The following is a 23969-nucleotide window of genomic DNA, read 5'->3' as shown; positions in this document are numbered from 1 at the left end:
ATAAACGACTCACCATTTTTGTACTAGGCCTGGCATGGATGGAGTTATTTTCGAAGTTGCATAAAAAATTCTCATCGGAAATTGAATTAATCAGAATCATTGTCTGAAGAGAAATGGAAAGAAGGCACGGAGGTGTGGTATTAAGCGGACAAAAAAATGGTGAGTGAACTGAGTAATGCCGGATTGGCATGGCAATGATTGGTTAAACGGGAAAGATTCCCATATCTGGCCATCCCATATCTGGCCATCACTAATTTTCCCTTCAGTGACCGGGCCATGGAGGAATAAAAATACTCCATGAGTGACCTATCAGCCATCAGAAAGTGATAATATGTCCTAAAAAGTCAAATTTAGCAGGAAAAATATTGAAGTATTTACTGAGAAAACACTGACTTAGAAAAATTTTCTGACCTGAGTCTCACTCTCACTCAGTCATACAATAGGTTTGTGCACAGGGGGACAGGGTGACAAGTGATGGCCAGATATGGGAATCTTTCTGTTACACGCTACCCGTTAGACAACATGCAAATGCAATATGCAACAGCATAGGCTTATCTGCTAGCCTTATGCATATATGCCCCCGCCCCCCTAGTACTAGTGCTCTCCTTATGTTGGAAACTTGAGATGCAAGAAACAGCACGGATACAATACATCGAAAACATGTTAAGTAAACATGGTAGGGCTAAACGTCTTGTTGGAACAATTGCATCTGGTCTTTATTGTGTTTAGGCCTGAAGTAAAACTTTTCTAACTTGATTTTGTAAATGTTTTTTCCCCCAGAAAAGTAAATGAAAAAACTTGGATTGAAAAAATGTACGAGCCTCCCTATACTGTAGAACCTTTGACAGAATTTACATAAAATTTGAAAGGAAAGCAAAGTCAGTTGATGTCAATAGCATGCAGAGTCCACTCCCAGTTGGAGATCCTGAAGTCTGTCCATGGAATACTTTTTTGGGGGGTTCGTTTCTAATTCATTTCTTTCTCCCCTTCTTTCTTTCTTTGTGATTCTTTCTTTGTGATTCTTTCTTTTGTGATCCTTTCAGTAACAGCAGCCATGGCAGCTGAGGTTAAAACTGACCTCAAACTTCTTTTGGAATGTCTTAAATGCCATATGGGAGATGTTGAAGTACAAAGAGGCACTCTGCTCACCACTGCTGATGTATGTTCAAGCTCAGGTACTGCATCATTGTTGGCAATTTTTTGCTTGTGTTTAAATTCCTAATGTTAGAATGTGTAGGTTAGTTGTTAGACCTGTGAATGTGGCTATATACATAGCCATGCACGCTCCGTCCATATCTCTGTGTACAGTTGACGTGCAAATGACACTTTGAAATAACAGATCCTATGCCACTGGAAGTTCTTGGATAAACTCATATGTAAATATAAGACTCACAAGGGTTTGCATGGTGGACATTATCAATGAATGGGAGGTTTGCAGTAACATGTGAATGATATCTCTTTGAGTTGTGTGGTTCTGAGAAGAACCAGTTGGTTTAACTTGATGTTTCGAACAGTGTGCTCTGCTCGTCTCCTGATGACTACTAGCAGAGCATACTGTTCAAAACCTTGAGTTAAATCAACTGGTTCTTCTCAGAACCACACAACTCACTAGGAGATATCATTCACATGGTGTTACCGCAGACCTCCATTCATTGAACTCTTATGTAAGTACTGAACATACAGTGCTCGTGAATTTCGAGATTGTAAGTGGAAGTCTCCAACCGGGATTTCGAACACGTTGAAAGCCCAGAGAATATAAACGAACAGTAGCCACGTACATGGGTCTAAGGCTAGTCATACTTGACTGAAATGTAACATTTTCATGTTGTGTCATAACTTATCAAAAAATATGCTGCCTCCATTGCCAAGTTGTACATCATGTAGGCTCTAGTTGCTGGAATATTATATGCGCATTTGTATTTTTTGTACAAGGTGATGCCCAGGAGTATTTCAGAGAGTGTGGAGGCATCAATTTTGTCTTGAACCTTCTAACGTCAACTGAAGATGTCAAGTTGAAGATTGCAGCACTGTATATGCTTGGCTGTGCATGTGAGAAAAATGGTACGTTTACGAAGAGGGGGCAGATATTGCTTTTGGGAGTTTTTTGAGAAAGTTTTTCATTCATTCTTTTTTTTCTTCTTCTTCTTTTCTTTTTTGGTACATTTACACAAAGACACAACAGAAAACAACCACATTTTGATGAAGTAACATTAGCAGGCCTAACATTTGAGGAAGTAGATGTTGACAAAGTGGGTAAAGATCAAGAAGGTTTTAACAGTGTCACATTGTATGTTTTCTAATATTGCTTCAGAGTTTCTGTGCATTACTGTCGTTTTGATTTTATTAGAGTTTGGCCAATTCTGTGTTGATAGAGGACCAAATGACTAAACAATTTGCCACACAGGTCACACATTATATGTGACATGGGTACACATAAATCAAAAAGAAAAATCTCCAGTTGTGAAAGATTTTTTAACGTGGACCTCTGAAACAAACTGCGCCTTCCTTTTTTATTTTCAAATTTTTAATGTAGTGTTTTCACAAAAGAGACTATGCACCCCGGCTGTCTTCAAGTTTCTCTACTGCCAGCTGATAAGTAAATGGGAGACAAGTGAGAACTTGAGGAGGACCTCGGCATTTCTCTTGCTGTGCTTGGTCACAAACAATGGTAAGACTGATGAAGGTGGAGCATGTAGATTGGCATTTTCGGGCCAATAGACCATGGCTCTGCCATATCCTTAATTTAAAATCTGACAAGGTTTTGTTGAGAATTTTGCAGGTTTGAGGAGAGTGGAACCCAGCCACTTGGCATATACTTTCCAATTTTGAAGTATAAAGACTTTGTCATTTGGTTGCTGCAAAGTAATGAATTTGGAGGATTCAGGATATTTCCTAGCAAATATGACATGGGATTAAGGGATAAGATACATAGAGGCTTAAAGGATCATTTGCAAAAATTCAAAAAACGAAACTGCCAAAATATGAAATATCAGTAAATAATAGGATTGAATATCCTGTGAAATCGTTGCGAATAATATGCTGTCATTTTCAAGAAAAGGGGAAAATCATCATTTCCTCAAGATGATTAAGACCTGACCGTCACGCTGTCAACACAAACCTATTCGCTTTGCATCAATAAAAATGGAGATACAGTTTTCTCAAAAAGTGTAATATCCACTGAGCCAAAATTTCAACAGGTAAGGTTTTTAACATTCCTCTTTTGATTTTGTGTGGTGTAATTATTGGAAGTGAACGAAATGCATAAACAGTAAATGATCCTATATGCCTTTAAACACATAAACACATATGGGTTTTTTTTACTTATAACAAAAAGGATTTAATTCATGTGGATCCAATTCTGCTTCTTTTAGATTTCGCAAATTTCTTATTATTTATTCACATTGAAAACAACTGTAAAAATATGATGCTGAACCTTAATATTCAGCTCACAGTAAATGGTATGGCTCATAGGAACATAGGTTAGCATAGACTTTGGCTATATGAGGTTTTATGTTTCTAAAGAATAACAGTACTTCAGGAAAACCAACGCTTATATAATGTTGTTAAAAAACTTTTTAGGAGAGGGACAGAATCTTGCCAGGACATCTCACTGTCTGGAAGCATTGCTGAAACTCTTCAGGTTTGTGCTGTTAACAATTTTTCTCCATGTATCTGTTCTATGTATAATTACCCATTGGTCTTCACAACTCACTTGAGAAAGAAATTGAGGTCCGATGAATTTTTTTGAAAATCTTCATTCTGAAAATAAAAGGTAAAGTATAACCTTTTAAAGAACAGAGAGGTTCAGAATGATTCATTTTGCCTTGTTTAATATTTTCATCATGTCCGGACCAATATATTTTTAAAAAAATTCCTTTAATACAAAAAATTAATGATGTCCAAACCTGCTTCAATTTTGTCTGTTTTTCAAATTACAAACTTTGATGTTTAAATTCAGGACCTTGTACCCTACAAATCAACCCACCTCTGGATCACCGGATGAAACTTGGATGGACTCGAATGCAGATCAAAAGAGGCTTGATCTGTGGACTACCGTGACCAGTACCCTGTGTGGCTGTGTCAATAACCCTCAAAATGGTAAACTTACATAAAGTTCCACATCTACCTTCATTTCTAGATGAAGCTATTGGTACAAATGAGCATTTAAATTATGCACATGATTGAACGATTTCAAAGGTCTGAAAGTGCAAGCACGATAGGCAGTTTGATGATATGACTGTTGTTTTCCAAGGCAAGCAGTTTCCTTAGCATGTGATCTGAACATGCAGCTACTGCGTTATTTCTTTTAACTCATTTAAGCTGCTTTTAGTTTTGTTTTCAACGCAGCAAGCTTTCAAGCATTCGTACTTTCCTACTTTCCTAGTTTTTTTTTTTTTACCTTGCTCGTACTGTTCCTCCTTTTTTTCTTGAACTTCCTACTTTTTCCTACTTTTTCCCCCTACAACTTCGAGAAATGAAATCTTATTGAATATTTTTCATGACAGTGTTACACACTGTCATATGTAACTCACACAATGAAGGGCTTGGGCTCAGGAGTACTGCAACTGTACTTCCAAGAGCTTACTAGGTGAGGATGGAGCACAAGTGTTTTGAGTACAGAACATGCCAAAAGAGACTGATGATGCTGTGGACATGAGTGAGCATCAACAAAAAACACTCCTAAAAGCCCGCAAAAGTCCTAATTTTGTCCTTTCTTATTTTGATTGTGCTGTTCTCCTACTCCTTCGGCTGGGTCTGCTTGAAAGCCTGGTACAGATATGGAAAAATTAAGATAAACATCATTTTGAAAAGGGTTGTAATAAGGTAAAGATTTACGGCAGCACCTTGTGACAAATCTCTTTTGTGAGTTTGTGAGGTTCTGAAAAGAACTGAGGGAAACTCAACGTTTTGGACATTTCTGCCAGTCATCAGGATTCGTCACATGGTGCTACCATAAATCTTTATCTTATTGCTATCCTCACCATGCAAACCTTCAAATCTTTGTAGAGTTCCATGTCCTAGTGGTCTCGGGTGTTGAATTCGTGGTCTGTGGGTAATTCTGCAAGTTGTGGGTTCGAGCCCAGCCTGGGCTATGACACTTTACGCATAGTATGGGTAGAGGCATTATTAATGCCTTGCAATGGACTAGTTACCCATCCCAACCCTATTCATACTCTGAAGAGGTTAGATTATCTTGTCTTATTTCAGTGTTGGGGCTGGTTCTTCCACACTTTCCTCAGTAGCCCACACCTTGAGTAGCCTTTGGCCTTGTGATGGGTGATTTGCATAAAAACTAAATTTTAAAAAAGGGGTTGTAATTGGCATTGATTTTTTCCATTAGAAGAAGGTTGCATAACGTCAAGTCCTACAAACAGGTCAAGCTGTTTGGAACTTGAAAAGAAATTGAATTTATTTTTCAAGGAAAGAAAACTGTTCCTCGATTTAATTTAATTTAATAATGAAGAATTAGGATCGACAGTCTATGCAACAGATAGAAACAGTTGAGTTTTGTGTTTATTCGCAGAGGAAAACCAGCTGATGTGCTCCTCAGCAGCATTTCCCGCAGCAATCAACATCATAAGCAAGACCAAGAATCCAACGGTCATACGACTGCTTTCATCCTTCCTGTCTCTAACTATTGCAAATAACGGTGAGAAAATGTAGATTGCCATCTGAACCACATGCATCATAGACCTCTGCGTGGTTTAAGTGATTGAGAAGCGTTATTTCCACATTTGGAAGCTTCTGAAAATCATGTCCAGCAGAAAAACTCGAATTTCAATTTCCCACAAAAAAAAAAAATTCAACTGAATCCTCGCCACATAGTGCAAAGACACACTGTTTTGAAATACAAAAAAATGGAATATTGACTTCTTCTCATGATGCACTGTGGGTAAAGCAAAAGTCACACCTCCAGTGTCAACTTTCAATTATTGAGAAATACTTGTAGAATTTATTTTGTTTGAGCTGTCATGCATGAATAGAGCGGAGAGAAAGAGTTCCATACCTGGATATTACTTGACACCCTGTGCATGAGACTGGTCTGAAAAATTCCAAGTGTTTTCTCTGTAAATGCTTTAATATTTTCCCTGCTAAATTTGACTTTTTAGGACATGTTATCGCTTTCTGATGGCTGATATTTCATTGCGGGGAAAAATTGGTGATATCCATGTATGGAATTCTTCCCAATCAAACACATCCAATGTGTATTTTCTCTGAGGAATTTAACGCATTCTAAAATCTGCCAGAGCTGGGGATTACTTGTCTGGTACTAATTTGTAAGATTGCGATTTCCCTTCTGAGTGATTGCTGAGTGCCATTCCCCAGGTTTGCAGCACAATATGTTTCCCACATCATGAGTTTGGGCATAATCCAGGGATGTAGTCAAGTCCATCACAAGTTCAGTCGCAAGTGATTCACGAGTCCATTCACAAAAAACAGCGGATGAACAAGAATGCCTTCGTCAAAGCTCATCTAAATAGCTTGCGATTTGAATTGGGACTGGAGGACTTTAATAGTTATGATGGACTTGCAGGGACTTGTGATGGACTCGACTCCATCCCTGGCATAATCTCTGGCCTCATGGTTTAAGGTTTCAAACTAGTAAAACTTTTTTTCCAAACTACAGCAGACCACCAACATAGTGCTGGATAGCTCAGTTGGTGGAGCACTTGGTGCAGTGTAGGCCTATCGAGTGGTGGCAGGTTCAAATCTCACTCCAGTCGACTTCTTTGTTCAACCTCATTTTGTATGTTCTCCATGATATGCAGGAAGCAATCAAGACAGGTTTGCCAAACTGGGAGGGCTGGAGATACTAGTGGACCTCCTTCACACCACCATAGAGGAACTTCTACAGCAGCCAGACCAAGATGTCATACAGGCGGCAGTGCAGCTGGCTAACGTATTTGTGTCTTGTGTCACCGATTGTGGTAAATATATAATCTCTGTATGCTCATCACATCTTCCAATGTCTGACTTATCCTATGAGTTACTTTTGTTGTTGTATAACCTTCTTGTTAACCTATTTCCTAATTGATTCTCATTCTGTTGAGCTATTCTGTTTTTGAATATGCATCTGTGAATTTCATCTTTTATGACCTTTATACACTTTCATTTCATGTATTTAGTTGTTTCAGGGTAAACAATTAGATTTCAAAGTCTACTTGATTGATTCTGGCGATCTGAGCATACACTTCACAAAAGGCACGCTGCTGTCACTGTTGGATTCAGATTTTTTTAAGGTTGTGTCATGGACTGTTGGAATTTCAGACTCGTGCTGCAAGATAGTTTAGCAAGCTAAGAATCCCCTTCAAGCTCGCAAATTAGGCAAAAATATTTGGAGAGCAATCTTTCATGGTATTTTCTTTACTTTCAGACAATTTTTTTTCCATCTTTCGAAATTTTCAATTTTCTGATTTTCAAGTCAAATAAATTCTGCAGGTCCTCATGTGAAATAAGTTCAAATTGTTTCTTTGTCCCCTTACTTAAAAAAATGTTATGGCTTTATAAGCGCCTGTTATTTCCAGGACAATATCCACACTGCCTTTGTAAGCGATTGTTTTCAATCTATTCTTCTTCCAGAGCAAAACCACTCCAGGCTTGTGGATCTGAACCTTGTCCCCATGCTGGTTCAACTTTTGTCCATGGACTTCATCGAGTCGGATGTCAGACTGAAAGTTATCATCACTTTGGGCCATCTCACTGAAAAATGTGGTCAGTATAAAACTGGTCTTGTTGCTTTGCTTTATATCTCATCGTCCAAGTGGAGCTGGCTGACTATTAGTGTTTGTTCAAAAATGCATTAACGGTGGCGTTAATTGGCCGAGAAGCATTTAAGGGGTCTCATTTTCTCGATGGGTTTTCAATGGGTTTTAAACTACTTTAACTTGTTAAAAAATCGTTCCCTTCATCAAATTTTTTATTTATTTAAAGGTAGAGTATTTTGTCATTTGTGCATTTTTGTGTGTGAAGCAAGGGTACTTAACAACTAACCTGATGAAATGTTTGCTCAGTGAATGATATATATTCCAAGAAAACTATTCTAGGATCACTTGATTTCAATCCAAAAGTTGCCAAGTCATGTTTGAATTGCACCCGAAATCAGCGTCCGGGTCACATTCTCATTCAGCCGATTGCATTATAGGGAATGGATGAATTATAGGAACCACGCACAATGCTTGCCCGCAACCACTAATGGCTTCGCCAAATTAAATACAAACTACTAATGGAAATTTCCTAAAATGCATCTTTAGACGTGTCTTTGTAAAGGACTTTCTTTTATTGTTTTCTTCAGTATGACAGCATGCCAGAAAGAATAGTTTCATAGGGAGTTTAGTGCCATTACTATCTTTAAATTAAGAATGTTTTTAAACAATAATTTGGCAGTTACTTTTTGGATAGTTGCAGATATACTCTACCTTTAAACAGGTCTTACACATCTTCACCGACACTTGTGTACATATTCATCAGTAGATCAAACTGGATGATAAAATTGAGCGTGTATATGCCCTTTTTAAGAAAACTAATAATATACCTTGGGCAGGCTAATCCTTAGGTTTAAGGAGCCCCAAGTTCAACAAACAGGAAAATCTGAGGATGAGCAGTGTGTAATGGAATATGGGTTACTTTGTAAATGATCTGCTTATTCTTTGGTTCCTTTGGAAACAGAGAGGAGCCAGCGTCAGTTGTTAGAGAGTGACGGCTTGAGTCTGTTGGTTCACATCATGGCCGACAATCAAGATGAAGAATTCAACAAAGCCGCTATGTATCTGCTTACGAGTTGTGTGGATCTCGGTGAGAAAATCTGACTTTTTAAATTGAATTTTGGCTTTCTCCGACTAATTTGGAATCTCGCTATGGTCATGAAATGGTTTTAATTTGGATGGACCATACGTCACTTTTTATTTGTTACTCAGTAAAGATGATTTGTTGTAGATTTGTTTCTATATTCATTGGTTGTCAGATGCTGTCAGTCACATGAATTGTGCCATGATACCCCAAGGATTTTATTTACTTTAAAAGTTTGTTGCATAAAGTTTAAATGAAAGAGAGCCAGGGAAAGCACGGCGATCATGCAAACATGGCTTAAACATGCCTGATCATTTGTACATTAAATGAGAAATTATTCCTGGATGTTTGCAAACATTTGCATTGTGTGCGTGAATAGATTGCACCCAGGTCATTTCAACATGATTCAAAGACTCTGTCCAAGAATTGTCTCTGTTTCTTGAGTAAAGGTTGTTGTGAGTAGGCTTTTTTTCTACCAGAAGAAATTTGATGCCAGTTGTTTACAAGTTTATAGACCACAATGCTGAAAAGTACTGCACTTGTGGTTTTTAGAAGGTGTCCAAGACTGGATTATCAGTGGCCATTGTTTACATGTGAGTCTTTCCAGGCCTCAGCCAGTAGCTGTTCACAGATTATAACTGCTTCATTTGCTGTACATTGGCAATTTCCTAATCTCTTTTAGATGATAATCCAATTAAGAGAGTGCATTGAGCCATTTAATGCCTGTAATGGGTTGACCTGGTGAGGACAACATGATATTCTGTGGCTGAGGATAACAATGGAGCTATTACCATGGATAAACAAGTGTATGCTTACAGAGTCAAAATCACAAGTCAAACCATAGTCAAACCCACTGATCTCTATAAAATCTCTTTAAGTACAGTGCACATGCATTGGTCAATAAGCTATCCAGATTTTTAAACATCAGTATCAATGGTCAAACCACAAGTTAGGTTACAATTATGAACATTAACAAGTGGATGCAGGTAATTTGAATGACTTGTCAATCGAGACTGTATGACTTGTGAGGAAACAACCAAATTCTTTGCATACTCTTTTGACAGCATTTCTTCTGTCAGACCAGGATTGGGATCCTTTATTTTGGCATTCAATTTCTGTTTTGTTGTCTGTGGTTATTTGCAATTATGAAAATAGATTATAGACTTATGTCTTTCAGCGGAATTCAAAAAAGGATGTTAATTAGATATTTAAGTGGATTATACTAAAAAAAGGACCCTCTCTCCCTGAATTCATTCGGTAAGCTTTTACCGCAGAGTTAGAATGGTTAAAAAGAGGAATTTTAGTCTGTCAGGAAAACAATTTATTCTTCGAATTTTGACTGGCATAAATTCTAAGTGTTTGAACATGTAAACAAATGTTATGCTGCACACCCTTAACACCATACTTAATGGAAAAGGGATATTAAGAAGGGTGTAATATTTATCAATAGGCATGAATGGGCTTAAAATAACATCCTCTGTCCGATAAAATGACAAGCTCTTTGGTCACTTACCTATCATTGAAAAGAATTGATGGAGTTGACAGGTTGATCTTAGATTATATTCCTCAAGTATGGGCAATAACAGCCACGTTGTTGTGATTCTTTTACCAGGACGTTCAAAAACATAAAACAGTAACAGATTCACCATAAAGTAATTGAAAACACCCCCCCCCCCAAAAAAAAAGACATGGACTTTATAAAAAGTCACCTCACAATAAAGAAACAAACACAACATTTATAAACTGAGTTGACCACACACATGCAGCTTGACAACAAACATCCGAGTACATCATATATGCCTTTCCCATTTTCATGTTAGGCCCTAAATGTAGAATTGTACAAATTTGCAAATCTTGACTTTTAAGAAACTGTCACTATTCTGCTGACTGCAGTTTCATGTATGGAAGAAGAAAGTCTAAATGCTGGTAATGGCTTAAGCACCTCAACGAAACCCAAGTCGGCAGACAAGAGGAACAAGGCACGGGCAGAGAGGGAGACTACATTGATCCAACTACGCAGGCTACAGCCAAACGCTGAAGATGTCCCAAGTGGTATTGCAGCACCAAGTGGACTGCAGGTACAAGACCTCTCTCAACATATGTGATGCGATCAAGCTACATGAGTCGTTTGTCGGGAATTTTCATTTGGAGATACAAGCCAAAAAAGGGCCACTTCATCACATCACTACATCACATCTCTTGGTGTTCCGACTTCCATAATTTTTGAACTAAAGATGGTATCGGCATGCGGTTTTCACAGCAGTAGTGCTGAAATTGTGCTTGTTTCAAATCTGTAATAAAAATTTTTTGACCGGGGTCGACAAACGACTCATTTAGCTTGATCGCATCACATATTATGCACAGAAAAATTCATACAGGTGATTCATTTGTGGAATGAATGACGGACATTCGTTTAATGAACCGAAATAACCTTCTGACAACATGGAAAAAAAGCAATTATCTTCAAACAGTAGGCCTACATGGATGCATGCATCAAAGAGTGCAGGTCTAAACATTAAACTTTCAGTAATCAAAATTCCAGTTACATTTCAATGAGTGATGCTGCAAGAAACTTTCCAAAACCATTTCCAAATCTCCCTTGCAGAACAACGAACCAGACCCACGTGCAGTTACAGAGGTGGCACCTGCAGTCACCAGCACCAATACTAACCCATCATCACTGTCCAGCCATAAGATGAGTGAGACAACTGAGGATAACGTGATTAACGAGTTACTGAGACAACTCCATGAGGTGAGATGGTTTTGGGGTGTTTTTTTTGTGGACCTCCTGGTTATTGACAGCTTCAAGGTTTTTCTTTACTTCATATCCGAAGCAACTAACAGTCATCCTTTTTTTTGGCTGGTGCCAAAGAGGGTCTGCCTAAGAGTGTGTTTACCAGTTATATTCGATATTCATAAATAGGGGGCCTACCTAAAACAGTTTTAACCCATTCCTATTGGTCTTAAATGGTTGATAAAACAATGTTGGTTGATAATAAATATGTGTTTGGATGGTATTAAACACTATGTTTAAGACCAGTTTAGAGTCCTTCAGCTCGGGTCATTATCAGTGTCCAGACTCCAAACCGGTCTTAAACATGGTGTTTAAAATCCGCCAAGCACACATTTATACCCTTGTTTTTATGCCCCGCGGCGAAGCCGAAGGGGCATACTGTTTCCGCCTTGTCCTTCCGAGGGTGGGTGGGTGGGTGGGTGGGTGAGCTTGTCTTACATACGCAGTGTGGACTTCCGAACAAAAGACGTCCACATAATGTAGGTAGCACCGACGTTGTGTGGACTTACCCCACGTCCACACAGTGTTTCCCCATTTCTGGAAAACAGGTTTAGAGGCATTTTTGGGTTAGGTTTATCTGTAGCAGAATGAAGAGAAACACTAAAGGGAATCATAGAAAAAAATTGGGTTGAAAGAGTTTTCACAGTTTGAGAAAAATGAGTTTTTTCACTGGTTTTTCTTAACTACACGAAAGCAATGGAAAGTCCACACTAGTCATGTGAAACAAGTGTGCGTGTGTGGGTGTGTGGGTGAGCTTGTCTTACATACGCAGTGTGGACTTCCGAACAAAAGACGTCCACATAATGTAGGTAGCACCGACGTTGTGTGGACTTGCCCACGTCCACACAGTGTTTCCCCATTTCTGGAAAACAGGTTTAGAGGCATTTTTGGGTTAGGTTTATCTGTAGCAGAATGAAGAGAAACACTAAAGGGAATCATAGAAAAAAAATTGGGTTGAAAGAGTTTTCACAGTTTGAGAAAAATGAGTTTTTTCACTGGTTTTTCTTAACTACACGAAAGCAATGGAAAGTCCACACTAGTCATGTGAAACAAGTGTGGGTGTGTGGGTGTGTGTGTCCGGACAAATCTTGTCAGCGCGATAACTTGAGAAATACTTTACATATGAACTTCAAATTTGGTTTGTGGATTGTCCTTGGTAATCCTAAGAAGCCTTTTGCATTTGGGGCTGAAAGGTCAAGGGTCAAGGTCACAGTGGCTGAAACAATAGAAATTTTGTCAGCGCGATAACTTGAGAAATACTTTACATATGAACTTCAAATTTGGTTTGTGGATTGTCCTTGGCAATTCTAAGAAGCCTTTTGCATTTGGGGCCAAAAGGTCAAGGGTCAAGGTCACAGTGGCTGAAACAATAGAAATTTTGTCAGCGCGATAACTTGAGAAATACTTTACATATGAACTTCAAATTTGGTTTGTGGATTGTCCTTGGTAATCCTAAGAAGCCTTTTGCATTTGGGGCCGAAAGGTCAAGGGTCAAGGTCACAGTGGCTGAAACAATAGAAATTTTGTCAGCGCGATAACTTGAGAAATACTTTACATATGAACTTCAAATTTGGTTTGTGGATTGTCCTTGGCAATTCTAAGAAGTCTTTTGCATTTGGGGCCAAAAGGTCAAGGGTCAAGGTCACAGTGGCTGAAACAATAGAAATTTTGTCAGCGCGATAACTTGAGAAATACTTTACATATGAATTTCAAATTTGGTTTGTGGATTGTCCCTGGCAATCCTAAGAAGCCTATCGCATTGGGGGTCAAAAGGTCAAGGGTCAAGGTCACAGTGGCTAAAACAATAGAAATCTTGTATTTATTCTGAGATCATAGGGATTAGGGATTAATTCATATAAAACCTACAGAAGACACTAATGCTGTCAATGAACATTCCATTTGACCAAGGTACATGTAAGTTGATGTTAGAGTGGTGTTATGTCATGGAAACAGTCACGGTTGCGGGGCATTTGTGTTTGTAAACACACCTGACTTGTTATAAGTTGCACTTGCATTGAGGAACATTTTGCCACAAAATGCCAGTGTAGTTCACACTGTGAAGCAATCTTCGTGAAAAGTAACACATAAGTTGCAGTTCTAAAGTTCTCATCTGATCTACAATAGTTTCACACCTCAATTGCATTTTTACGTTCCTCTCATCATTTGCATTTCCAGGAGAAGAGCACAAGAGAACGTCTGGAAAATGAAAAGAAAGCCTTCGAGAAACGAGAGGAGACTAGGAAGAGGAGCAAAGGGGAGGCTAAGGAGATGGCAGAGGCAATCACCTTAGAGCTTGAGAGACAGTACAAGGAACAGGAGCACCTTGAGACACCCAGAGAAAACCAGGAGCGAGACGTTGAACAGGTGCGGTAGAACAGGTGGTTTTAGATGCCAAGTCACGGGTGATAGGATAAATCTATAAGATAATTGGGCTTCTGGTGCTTTGCCAGAAAAGGGGTACGCGGCTGGATGCCACCTGATTTTTTTTGGGGGGGGAGGCAGAAGATTGCTGTTCAAACATGTATGTATGCATGTACGCACACATGAACATTTTAAATATCACATGATTATTAAGTATCAAGTGCAGAGTGTCAAATTCCTTCACTGACTGAGCATGGCTGTTTAATGCTGACAGATGTGGGTCAATCGATAAATTTAGAATCTGTGACATTTTTTTTCTACCTGTTACCTTGGTACTTTGTAATTTGCTATTCAGTTATCATTAAGAATGACCGAAACAATTTTGTTTATATTTATTGGATTGGTAGGTAGATAGCTATTCATTATCACTGTTGGAGGACGACTGCATTAAGGAGTGAATCAGAGTAATAAAATCATAAATGTCAGATGTAACAGGGACAGAAAAAAGTGGACCCTAAACTTATAGAACGACCCATATAGCATTAGGTTTGAAAATGTCTTATATTCGACTGAAATTTCCAGCTCTACATTGTACACAAGACAAAACATTTTGCTAGGATTGAAACAGTGGTTATTTTTAAAAGTTTACGCTCTTTTAAAACATTTTCACAGAAGGTTAAAAGGCCAGTTAAATTTAAATGGATTGTATTTGTAATAAAACAATTTTTGCTATTTTTTGTTTGAATAGTTTGAGTTTTGTTTGTCTTACTTTCCCAGAGACCCAAGTCTGTCTCTCCTGTAAAGCAGCTTCCCTCTCCAGCCATGAAAGAAGTGCAGCAGAGATTGGAGGCACTCGAAAAGTCCCTGAATGACATCAGCAGTATGGGTAACCAACTGGCAGAGCAGATTGCCCAAGCCAAGGAGAGAGACCAACCAACCAACAACCAAGACCGACCAAACTCGACGGCGGATAGATTCAAGACATTGTCAGATTTTCCCCCTCAGACAAATGAGGACCGGAGGGAAAATAATCCAAATCGAAATCAGAAGGTGAAATCAGAACAGTTACATGACAGAGTAAACAAATACTTGAGAAGCCTCAATGATGGAACGGAAAACGTCGACAAATCCCAAACGATGCAGACAGATGCTCCACTTAAGTCTCCAAACCAAACCAGCCTGTTCAGAGTTCCGTCATGCCCGGTAAGACGGCAGCACTTGGGAGCAGCCAGACGGATCGCGACCGACCAACAGTCCCTCCCAATACCGAATGTCATCAAGATGCGGGGATCTGAGAGTGGCTTAAGTCACGCAGAGCCTTCCGAGGAAGGCACACTCTACGAGTCTGACACTGAGAGTTGTGTGTCTGGCGTCACATCCCTGTCCGCTGTGACAGACACCGAAATGAGTATGACTGCCTCAGACATGTACCTGGTAAAGCAAGCCCAATCAACCCATCAGATGCCTTCCACCAGCAGAGAGCACAGAACAGCTTCTTCCCACCCTCATATTTTATCACCTCCGAGCAGACCAAATCGCAGCTTCCGAGTGAACTACTCCTCACAGACAGGAGCAACCTTCACACTCCCCGCATCCACACATCAGTCTGATCCCACCAAACCTGGGGTCTCTCGTCTTGGAGTTGGCAAGGACAACTCAAGAGAGTCCAAAGTTGTTTATCAATTCAAGGGATCTCAGAGTGACTTGTCAGGTAAGCAGGGGCGGATACAGAGGAGGGGTTATAAGGGATCCTTACCAACACTTGGGGGTTTTTTTGTGTTTTTTTTAATAAACTAAAGTAAAGTTTTTGGGGGAAAAAGTGGGACTTTTCCACATAAGCAAAATGTGCAATCCAGACAGCACCTTGTTAAAGGCATATTGGAAAATTTGCTGCTAATGCATTTTGTTCGTTTCCAATAATAACACTCAAAATTCAAAGAAGAATGTTCAAAACCTTAAAACCTGGAAGTTTCAGCTCAGTGGATGCTATACTTTTTAAGAAAACAGTGAAAAACCATGCACATTGCAACCTTTTGATCATGAAACATAATTTTGTCACTATATAACCAGTACGATCTTTAATCCAAGTACCGGTACATTGTTATTAGCATTTGGATAATAAGTTGGTAGGTAACTTTGTGATAAATGCAAATGATCCTACTTGTATGCCATTCAAAGACTTGGCATCCATTTTAACATCTCTGAATTTTTTTTTACTCCTAAGCATTGCAAGCATGGAAGGGCTACTTCTATCCCTGGTAAATGAGCCTTTAAAACAACCAGCACTGTGCCATATGACGCAACAATGTAATATGAACTATCAAGTGTTCACTACATGTTAGAAACCTACTGTTTGAGTACCAGTTTTTAAAAGTGAACATGAACACATTTGTGTACATGTATGTGTGTACCACTCAACACCTTGCAATAAAGTTACCGTCGTTATGACTTTAGACAGGCAAATGGAGCACTGTGAAAGTCTCTTTCGTTTCTGTTTCATTTTAAACTACAGGTATATCATCTCTTCATGGTGTACCCAAATGCCCAGGTTAGTGCTAAAACGAATCCTTATATGAAAATGGACCACTATATGTACATCAAAAGGCCTTTGCAGACTGTCCATCTTGCTGTTGGTGTTGGACGTTTCTTGAGAATGGCATATAAGCCCATCACAAGTTAACTCAACCCTAATACACCGCAACCATGTGAATGAGGGTTTTGAAAGTTTTGAAATTTTTCTTAGATAAAACTGGAAGACTTGCTAGCCTATTATGCCATGAGCTAAAAGTGTTTCTCATTATTAGTACTTTTGTGGGAGGTGGGGGAAGGAGTGGAAGAACACTTCCGTGGGCAATTCGTAAAATTGTCAATTTTTGAGGACTGAGTAAATGCCGAGTTTTTAGATGTTTTACACAATGTTACGACAATTACTGTATATATCGGCTAATTTGCAAATCTGGTAAATCTTGGTAAAATTCTCAGGACGTGATTTCTGCAGTTTCATGTTGATATATTTTTGTTATGTAACAGTGAAGTAAATCTGTATCAACAAGTTTAAGTTAAGAGTGGTTTCTCAAACTACAATAATTTTCTTATTTGTTTGACTAAAAATCTTGGGAGGGGGACGATATTATGGCCTCCCCCCTCTCATCTAGTTACATAGTGGGGTATATTCTCTTCCACCTACTGATCCAATATCCCTTGCTGTGTAGTGGAAAGAGACTTTGCAGTCCACCATTGCAAGTTCCTGACATTCCCAGCAAATTCACTCAACAAAAATAGCTCGTTTTCACCCTCCCCCTCCCCCCCCCCCAGCTAGAGGTGTAACTCTGTTTCAAGTAGTCTTTTCTCCAATCAACAGGCTGTGCCCCACCCATCAACCGCCCATTGCTCAATAGCCGTAACTTCTTGTACACGCTGGAGAGAAGTCCGCACACCTGCTCAGAGCACAGAGAACTACACAGACTCATCAAGCAAGACATACATCAGCGGAGGATGGCTAAGAGTAGTGGTAGGTATCTTCCAGAATCTTTGCATCCTGAAAAACCAAAAAAATCATGTGAAATAGGGTAGGTAGTGAGAGACATGAAAAAAACATCAGTTAAAAAGTTCTGGTTTTAGAACCCACTATTTACGAATGTAGATAGTGGGAAAATGAGATCCTGCTTGTCAGAACACTGGAAGGTTTGAGATATGCATGCACATGTACATGTGTATAAAATTTGAGGATCTCGGGGAATGTCAAAGGTGAAAACACTTTTGGTTGGGGTGGGGGGGGGGGGGTAAATGGAGTATCAATTGTGCTTTTCTTAAGATGACCATTTTGAATCTCCACTATCTCCTTCCAAAACATGGAATGCTACACTCCAAATGTATGTTCAGCAATCATGACAGGTTAAATAGTAAACATTGAACAATTTTTGTGGAACTCAAGATAGTGCAGTTACAGTGGTATTCTAATGACGTTTTAAAAACCTTTTAAAAGCTGTGGCAGTCTGAAGAACTTTGTCAATGTTTATTTCACAGATGGATAATGGATATTTCACAGAAAGATTGTAGACATTTCACAGATTGTGGGTATTTCACGGATAGAATGCGGCGAATGCTCATCTTATTAAAATTAGTCAATGTTATGCGGGAATTTCATAGGCATTTCAGCAAGAGAATTTAAAATTCGTAATTAGAGGTGAAGGATCGTTGGTGGCTTGCAGTTCTGGATGTCATCCGACTTTGATGAAAATCAGTCACTATGTTTCCCTCTTAGTGAACATCAAGGTGCAATCCAGATGCAATATTCATTTCTTTAATTTGCAGACATCTCCCCTGAATCTACGAGAAGCACAAGGTCCAATATTGTAAGAAACCTGAGCAGTGCCACAAGGAGCAGAAATAGAAGCCCTCTATCCACTGCATCTTCCTTTGCAAACAAACGGGATGGGCAGCACAGAGAGAAAACAGTAGGAAGTTCTACAACTAATCTCCTTTGCCTTCCATAAATGGTGTTGCTATAATGCCAACAATATGTGTAGCTTATTTTCAGGAGTCATTGTTTGTGGAAATGTTTCCTAGTATTTAAGCTTACTTGTTTACAAGGTCATTTTCCTGCAAAACCCAATATTCATTCTTATCCTGAACCTTTCCGAAAACATGCGCCAACAACAAAGTAAGTGTAAAGCCGGCCTCAGGTCGACCCGCAATTTGCTTGCACCACGACGGAACCGTCGGCATCAAGCAGAAAAATAATGCTCAGGTCACAAAACTGAGAAATCATGTGATTCTCTTGAACAAGCGGCATCCCGATGTAAAATAATCGCAACCATGCTCATGTCACCCTTGTTGCAATGCCGATCCACCACGATGCACGATGCCACAGCATAGACAGTCATGTGACTTCTTTACCTATAAGGGGGGAGTAAATATGTGTTTGGCCGGTTCGGCTCGAGCCATTATCAGCGCGCATTCCCCTAATACAATCTTAAATGTACTTGCGGTATTCCCATTCACAATTACCTTTGTGGCAAAAAGTCGACACAAGTCAAAAATTATACATTTCCAATGATTTTGTTGAACAGTTTTATTTAATTTTTTTTTAAACACCCCTCTAGCTATGGTAAGGAATATCCTCTCGTGAGTAGGTAAACAATCTCCATATATGGTGATTGTCGCACACGTGGTGCGTGCTGCGTGATGTTGCGCAGAACGACCTGAGCGCCAGTGTAGTGTGCTGATTGGCTAAACAATTGAAAATGATGATCTTGATGCGCACATGATCGCGATGTCGTCGTAGAAGTTGAAAGTTTTCTTCACTTGCAACTGTTGATTTTTGTAAGCGCCGACTAGTTCCGATTGCTATATCGTCGTAGTTATACTCAGGTTGCAAAAAATCGGCGACTGAAATGTTCCCGACTGTCGTAGCTCAGGCACAGCTTGATCCTGAAAAGTCAGTCGCCGACTGATGTGTGTCGTCGTAAGGTCGACCTGAGGCTGGCTTAACTCACCCCGTGAATCGATTCTGTCTGGCTTGCTGTTATTTAGACGAAATCAAGAAATGTAGGTGATTTCCAATGATCAGTCAATTGACTGATTCTTGGAATAAAGTGTTATCATGACAAAATCGTGTTTCGTGATCAAAAGGTTGTGAATGGTCTTTCTCTAGTTTCTTGAAAAGTGTAGTATCCACTGAGCTGAAATTTCCAACAGGTTTTTAGATTTTCTTCGGAATTCGAGTGGTGTTATTATTGGTAACGAACAAAATGCGTGAAAAGAAAATGATCCTATTATGCCTTTATTACTTCCTATCCTGCACACAGATGAGTTCTATCTCAAGACGGCGGCGGAGGCGGCAAGAGTTCACGCAGGAAGAGATCCACAATCTCATCAACGGAGTGGCCAAGAAGGGCAAACACTGGAACTGCATTCTCTGGGCATACACGTTTGCCCCAGGTCGGACTGCGGTGGACCTCAAAGACAAGTACAGAAGGATGCAGGTTGGTTTGGGAGCAGTAACTTACTACTAACTGAGGTCCAGTGCAAGGGCGGATCCAGGGGAGGGGGACAAACGGGGGCCATGCCCCCCCCCCCAAAAAAAACGAACCCAATTATTTATTTTTTTTAAGTGACGTCGCAATAAAGGCAGGCACTGCGTACACCACCATCTTTTTGTCAAAAAAAATTGGTCAAAGTGGTCAGAAATTGCCTAAGATCGCACCACAGATCATCTAGAATCAAAAAAATGTCCGGGCCCGGCCTTAAGTGGGCCCCGGACCCCACGCTGTAATTTTGTGGACCCACTTTTTGTGGGACCTCAAAATTGTGTTCTGGATCGGCCCCTGGTCCAGTGGTTACAATGTGCCATGGTGCGTGGGTTCAAACCCTGACGGGGAACATGATGCTTGTTTTGGGGCAAGACAGTTTACTACAATTGCCCCTCTCCACCCAGGAGTATAAATGGGTACCTGTGAGGGTAGAGACTAGAATGCGCTGATCTCGAGCTGCTGCAAAAACTGGTCTCATGGCCTGATGAACAGGGGTAATAATTATGAAGTGCTTTGAGACCTTTGGTATAAAGCGCTACATAAGCACCACACTATTATTATTATTAACCTTTTCCCTTGGGGTATGGGTATCAAATGAAAATCAAATTGCCATGACTTACCAATGGAAAATATCATTTGTATCTTCATGGAATTATCTCCACACTGTCTCTTTCCAGGTAGCATCATAAAGGTGGAGGCATGATCCCTGGCTATTTGGCATTATGCGGATGGTGCTTGAAAAAAAAATGAAACAGTGCAACCAATGTTGAACCATCATATGCTGAGTGACATTCTTGCACTGACTTAGAATGCAGTGACACTACAATATTTGACTTAATGCATTTGTGTTAGATTGGGACAAGTTGGTAAATTGTTGGATAATGACTGATTTATTTACCAAGCAGTCTGCGGCCCAGCTGCGACTTTGAAATTATATTTTATAGTTGTAGTAATTTCTACCTGAATCAATCACGAGTCATCCATTGTTGATTTAGGTGACAACATATTCAAATATCATCTTCCAAAGACGGGCATTTCTTTACTTAGACCATTAATACTTGTGATCTGACTCGTGATTCATTTTTGGCTTATGATTTGACTTGTGATTGGCTTATGATTTGACTTGTGATTGGCTTATGATTTGACTTGTGATTGGCTTATGATTTGACTTGTGATTGGCTTATGATTTGACTTGTGATTGGCTTATGATTTGACTTGTGATTGGCTTATGATTTGACTTGTGATTGGCTTATGATTTGACTTGTGATTGGCTTATGATTTGACTTGTGATTGGCTTATGATTTGACTTGTGATGGACAGGACTTCACCTGTGTGGCACTTCATTTAACAGTTTGAAAATTTCAGGCACTGAAGGTGAGGACAGTACCAAATCTGTGCAGCAACACTGGCAGTATACCATTTGTGCTCACTTTTTATTTTTTATTTTTAAAATATCCCAAGGCTCAGAATTATCCAGGTGTGCTCCCACTTAGCCCCTTTGCATCCCTCAAGAGCTTCAAGAGACGACAAACTCGCAAGATAATCGACCGCACTTGGAGACCTTAAAGCAGGTAATGAAAACATCTCCAAGAATTTCTTGGTTTTCATTGTAAAAAATCCCTCAAAGGTATATTTTATAGAGCTAAATTCTTTTCCCTTCAATTTATACAGGTTGTCCCACTAAAAAACCTAACAGTCGAAAACCAATTAATAAAGGTATATTGCATGTGGGTTTAGGAATATTTTTAAATTACCTCTTAAAGTCAGATAACCAATCTACCATACAAACTTTAGTTCATTAAAATCGATGCATTGGAAGAAACGCTATGCTTCATCGAACTCAAGGGTTGAGAATCTTCTTTCCTTGAAAGTGAGAAAGCGCACATGGTGCTACCGCAACGACTTACCTTGTCATTACCCTTCACCATGCAAACCTTCAAATTGCAGTTAGAGGAACACACAAACGAATTATTTCCTTTGTTTAAGAGTTACGTGTGACTTTATTCTACTGGCTTCGATAATAAAAAAGTGGCCCAAGTGGTTTTTCAAGTCCCGTATTGTGATTGCTGTATCTTTTGAACAAAACATCCTAATGAAACCAACTAAAAAGCATTTGGAAGACCAATTATTCTACTCGGCAATACATTAGACACGATTTTGAATACTACCCCCACTTTTCTGAAAACTTGCCCGATTCGACTGTTTTTTGTTGGACAACCTGTACAGGTTAAGTGTGCTGAGGTATATGCTGAGGAAGAACAGATCTAGATCTTAAACACAGTGGATGGTACTTTGTGACACTTTTTGCAAGCCCTATTTGGAAGAACACCATGTGTACGTATGGCTCAAAGTACACAAGACCTTACTGAAAAGGTTTAATAACCGTTATCCCCATGGTAGATAGAGTACACCTAGACCTACCTAAGCACCAAAGATGACATCCAGAAAAATGCGTTATGTATGATAAAGAAGACGCACAAAATTGGTTACACACGTTACGAAAATGTAACGTGAGTAACCGTGGAGTTGCCCATGAGCATCAGGTGCTATTGGCAATGTGCTCGAATGTCTCTTCCAGTGGTCTCCCCAAACACTTCCTTTTTCAACCATTGAGGGGACTTGTGCATTAGTCCATTACTTTTCGGAGCAAAGTCCCACTCCTAGTGATTTGTAAAGGGTCGGCATGCGAACTTCAAATTTCCAAAATGCGCCCTGTAAATCCACCAAATAGATAAAGGTAATCAAACTTCAGTAAGCCCTCAGATGTTATGACATAAATTTCTTTGTGTTTGAAGTTCTAAGTGAAGTAACTTTTCAGATTATAATGAAAATATTTTGAGGCCATTTTTGGATGAATGAAATTCAATACTAACATTTATATAGAGAAGCTACTAATTTTGTTGTGTTCATTAAATTAATTTTTGAGCCATTGCTCATTGTAAATACAAAGAAAGTCAGGGTGTACTATTTTCCGAAAGATGTATTCCAAGTTATTTTTGTCAAGGCAGGTCGCAACTTAATTTTTTTTTTTAATCAAATCAAGCCACAAGTAATGTTTTCTTCTCAACTTGAAGAAAAAACCGTCACATTACTTGGTTGAGTTACAAGAAACATAACCAGTCTGTCAGTTAGGCTTAATGTGTTCATGTTCATGAACATTACTTTCATTTGAAATTCATGTTGATTTCCAGCATAGATGTTACTCTGGGATACCACCCCAGTCCAGATTGTCTCGGATATATATATTTTTTTGGGAAACTCAAAACGAAAAGTCAACAAAACGTAACCAAAGTGCAACTTAAGTTTGAATCGCTTACTACCTACGATGTCCTGAAAGTGGCTTTGTAAATTAACAAAATTGTATTTGAAAGAGAAGTGTTGTGAATTCATTTTTTTAGAGTAAATTACTTTTTATGCGGTGAAAATAAAAACATATTTAACCATTTTCACTTGCAGTGCCAACTGATCTATAAGTATTGATGAAATGAAATGTACACCAAATGTATTCAACAACAATTTATTTGTTCATTATATTACATTATATTTAATAATTTATTGGTTTCAGTGTTTATTTAATCGTTAAATTAATGTTATTTATTTCATGGAAGTTTCATGAATAAAATACATCAATGAAGTTCGATGTTACTCATTCTTTTGATAATGTTAAATTTGGTTCTTTTGATAATGTCAAGTTTCACAAAATATCCTCAACATCGGAAATACATCTATCCTAAGGCATTGACTCGAGTTTGAACATTTGTACATTACATTTATTTTCCACATAAATTCCACTTACAAGATAATTAACCCTAACGTCCCAAGGGCTGTTTGGGGGACAAGGACCAAATACTACAGAATACTACACGTGTTGTGCACACTTGTATGGGAAGAAATGCATACTACAGGTGACTACTCAGTAGTATTTTGTAGCTTTAGGTGAGGTTACGATTAAGTACATATATGCACAGTAGGAAGCTACATAGTTTACAATT

General features: G+C 39.1%; 1 protein-coding gene across 1 annotated transcript; it reads left to right on the top strand.

Annotated features, from left to right (window-relative positions):
* Positions 1–130: 130 nt before the first annotated feature.
* Positions 131–22123, top strand: LOC119726735 (telomere repeats-binding bouquet formation protein 1-like). Its single transcript, XM_038198565.1, has 19 exons — positions 131–159; positions 1044–1175; positions 1933–2061; positions 2534–2668; positions 3580–3640; positions 3959–4098; positions 5525–5650; positions 6771–6929; positions 7582–7713; positions 8668–8793; positions 10681–10865; positions 11393–11539; positions 13757–13945; positions 14720–15653; positions 16455–16490; positions 17304–17453; positions 18257–18399; positions 19753–19929; positions 21439–22123. Exons 2-19 carry the CDS (start codon positions 1055–1057, stop codon positions 21541–21543), a joined length of 3195 nt encoding a protein of 1064 aa, XP_038054493.1. The 5' UTR covers positions 131–159; positions 1044–1054; the 3' UTR covers positions 21544–22123.
* The last annotated feature ends 1846 nt before the right edge of the window (positions 22124–23969 follow it).

This window comes from Patiria miniata, unplaced genomic scaffold (genome assembly GCF_015706575.1).
Source record: "Patiria miniata isolate m_02_andy unplaced genomic scaffold, ASM1570657v1 HiC_scaffold_2, whole genome shotgun sequence".
Classification (NCBI taxonomy): Eukaryota; Metazoa; Echinodermata; class Asteroidea; order Valvatida; family Asterinidae; genus Patiria; species Patiria miniata.
This window is presented reverse-complemented; position numbering and strand designations above follow the sequence as displayed.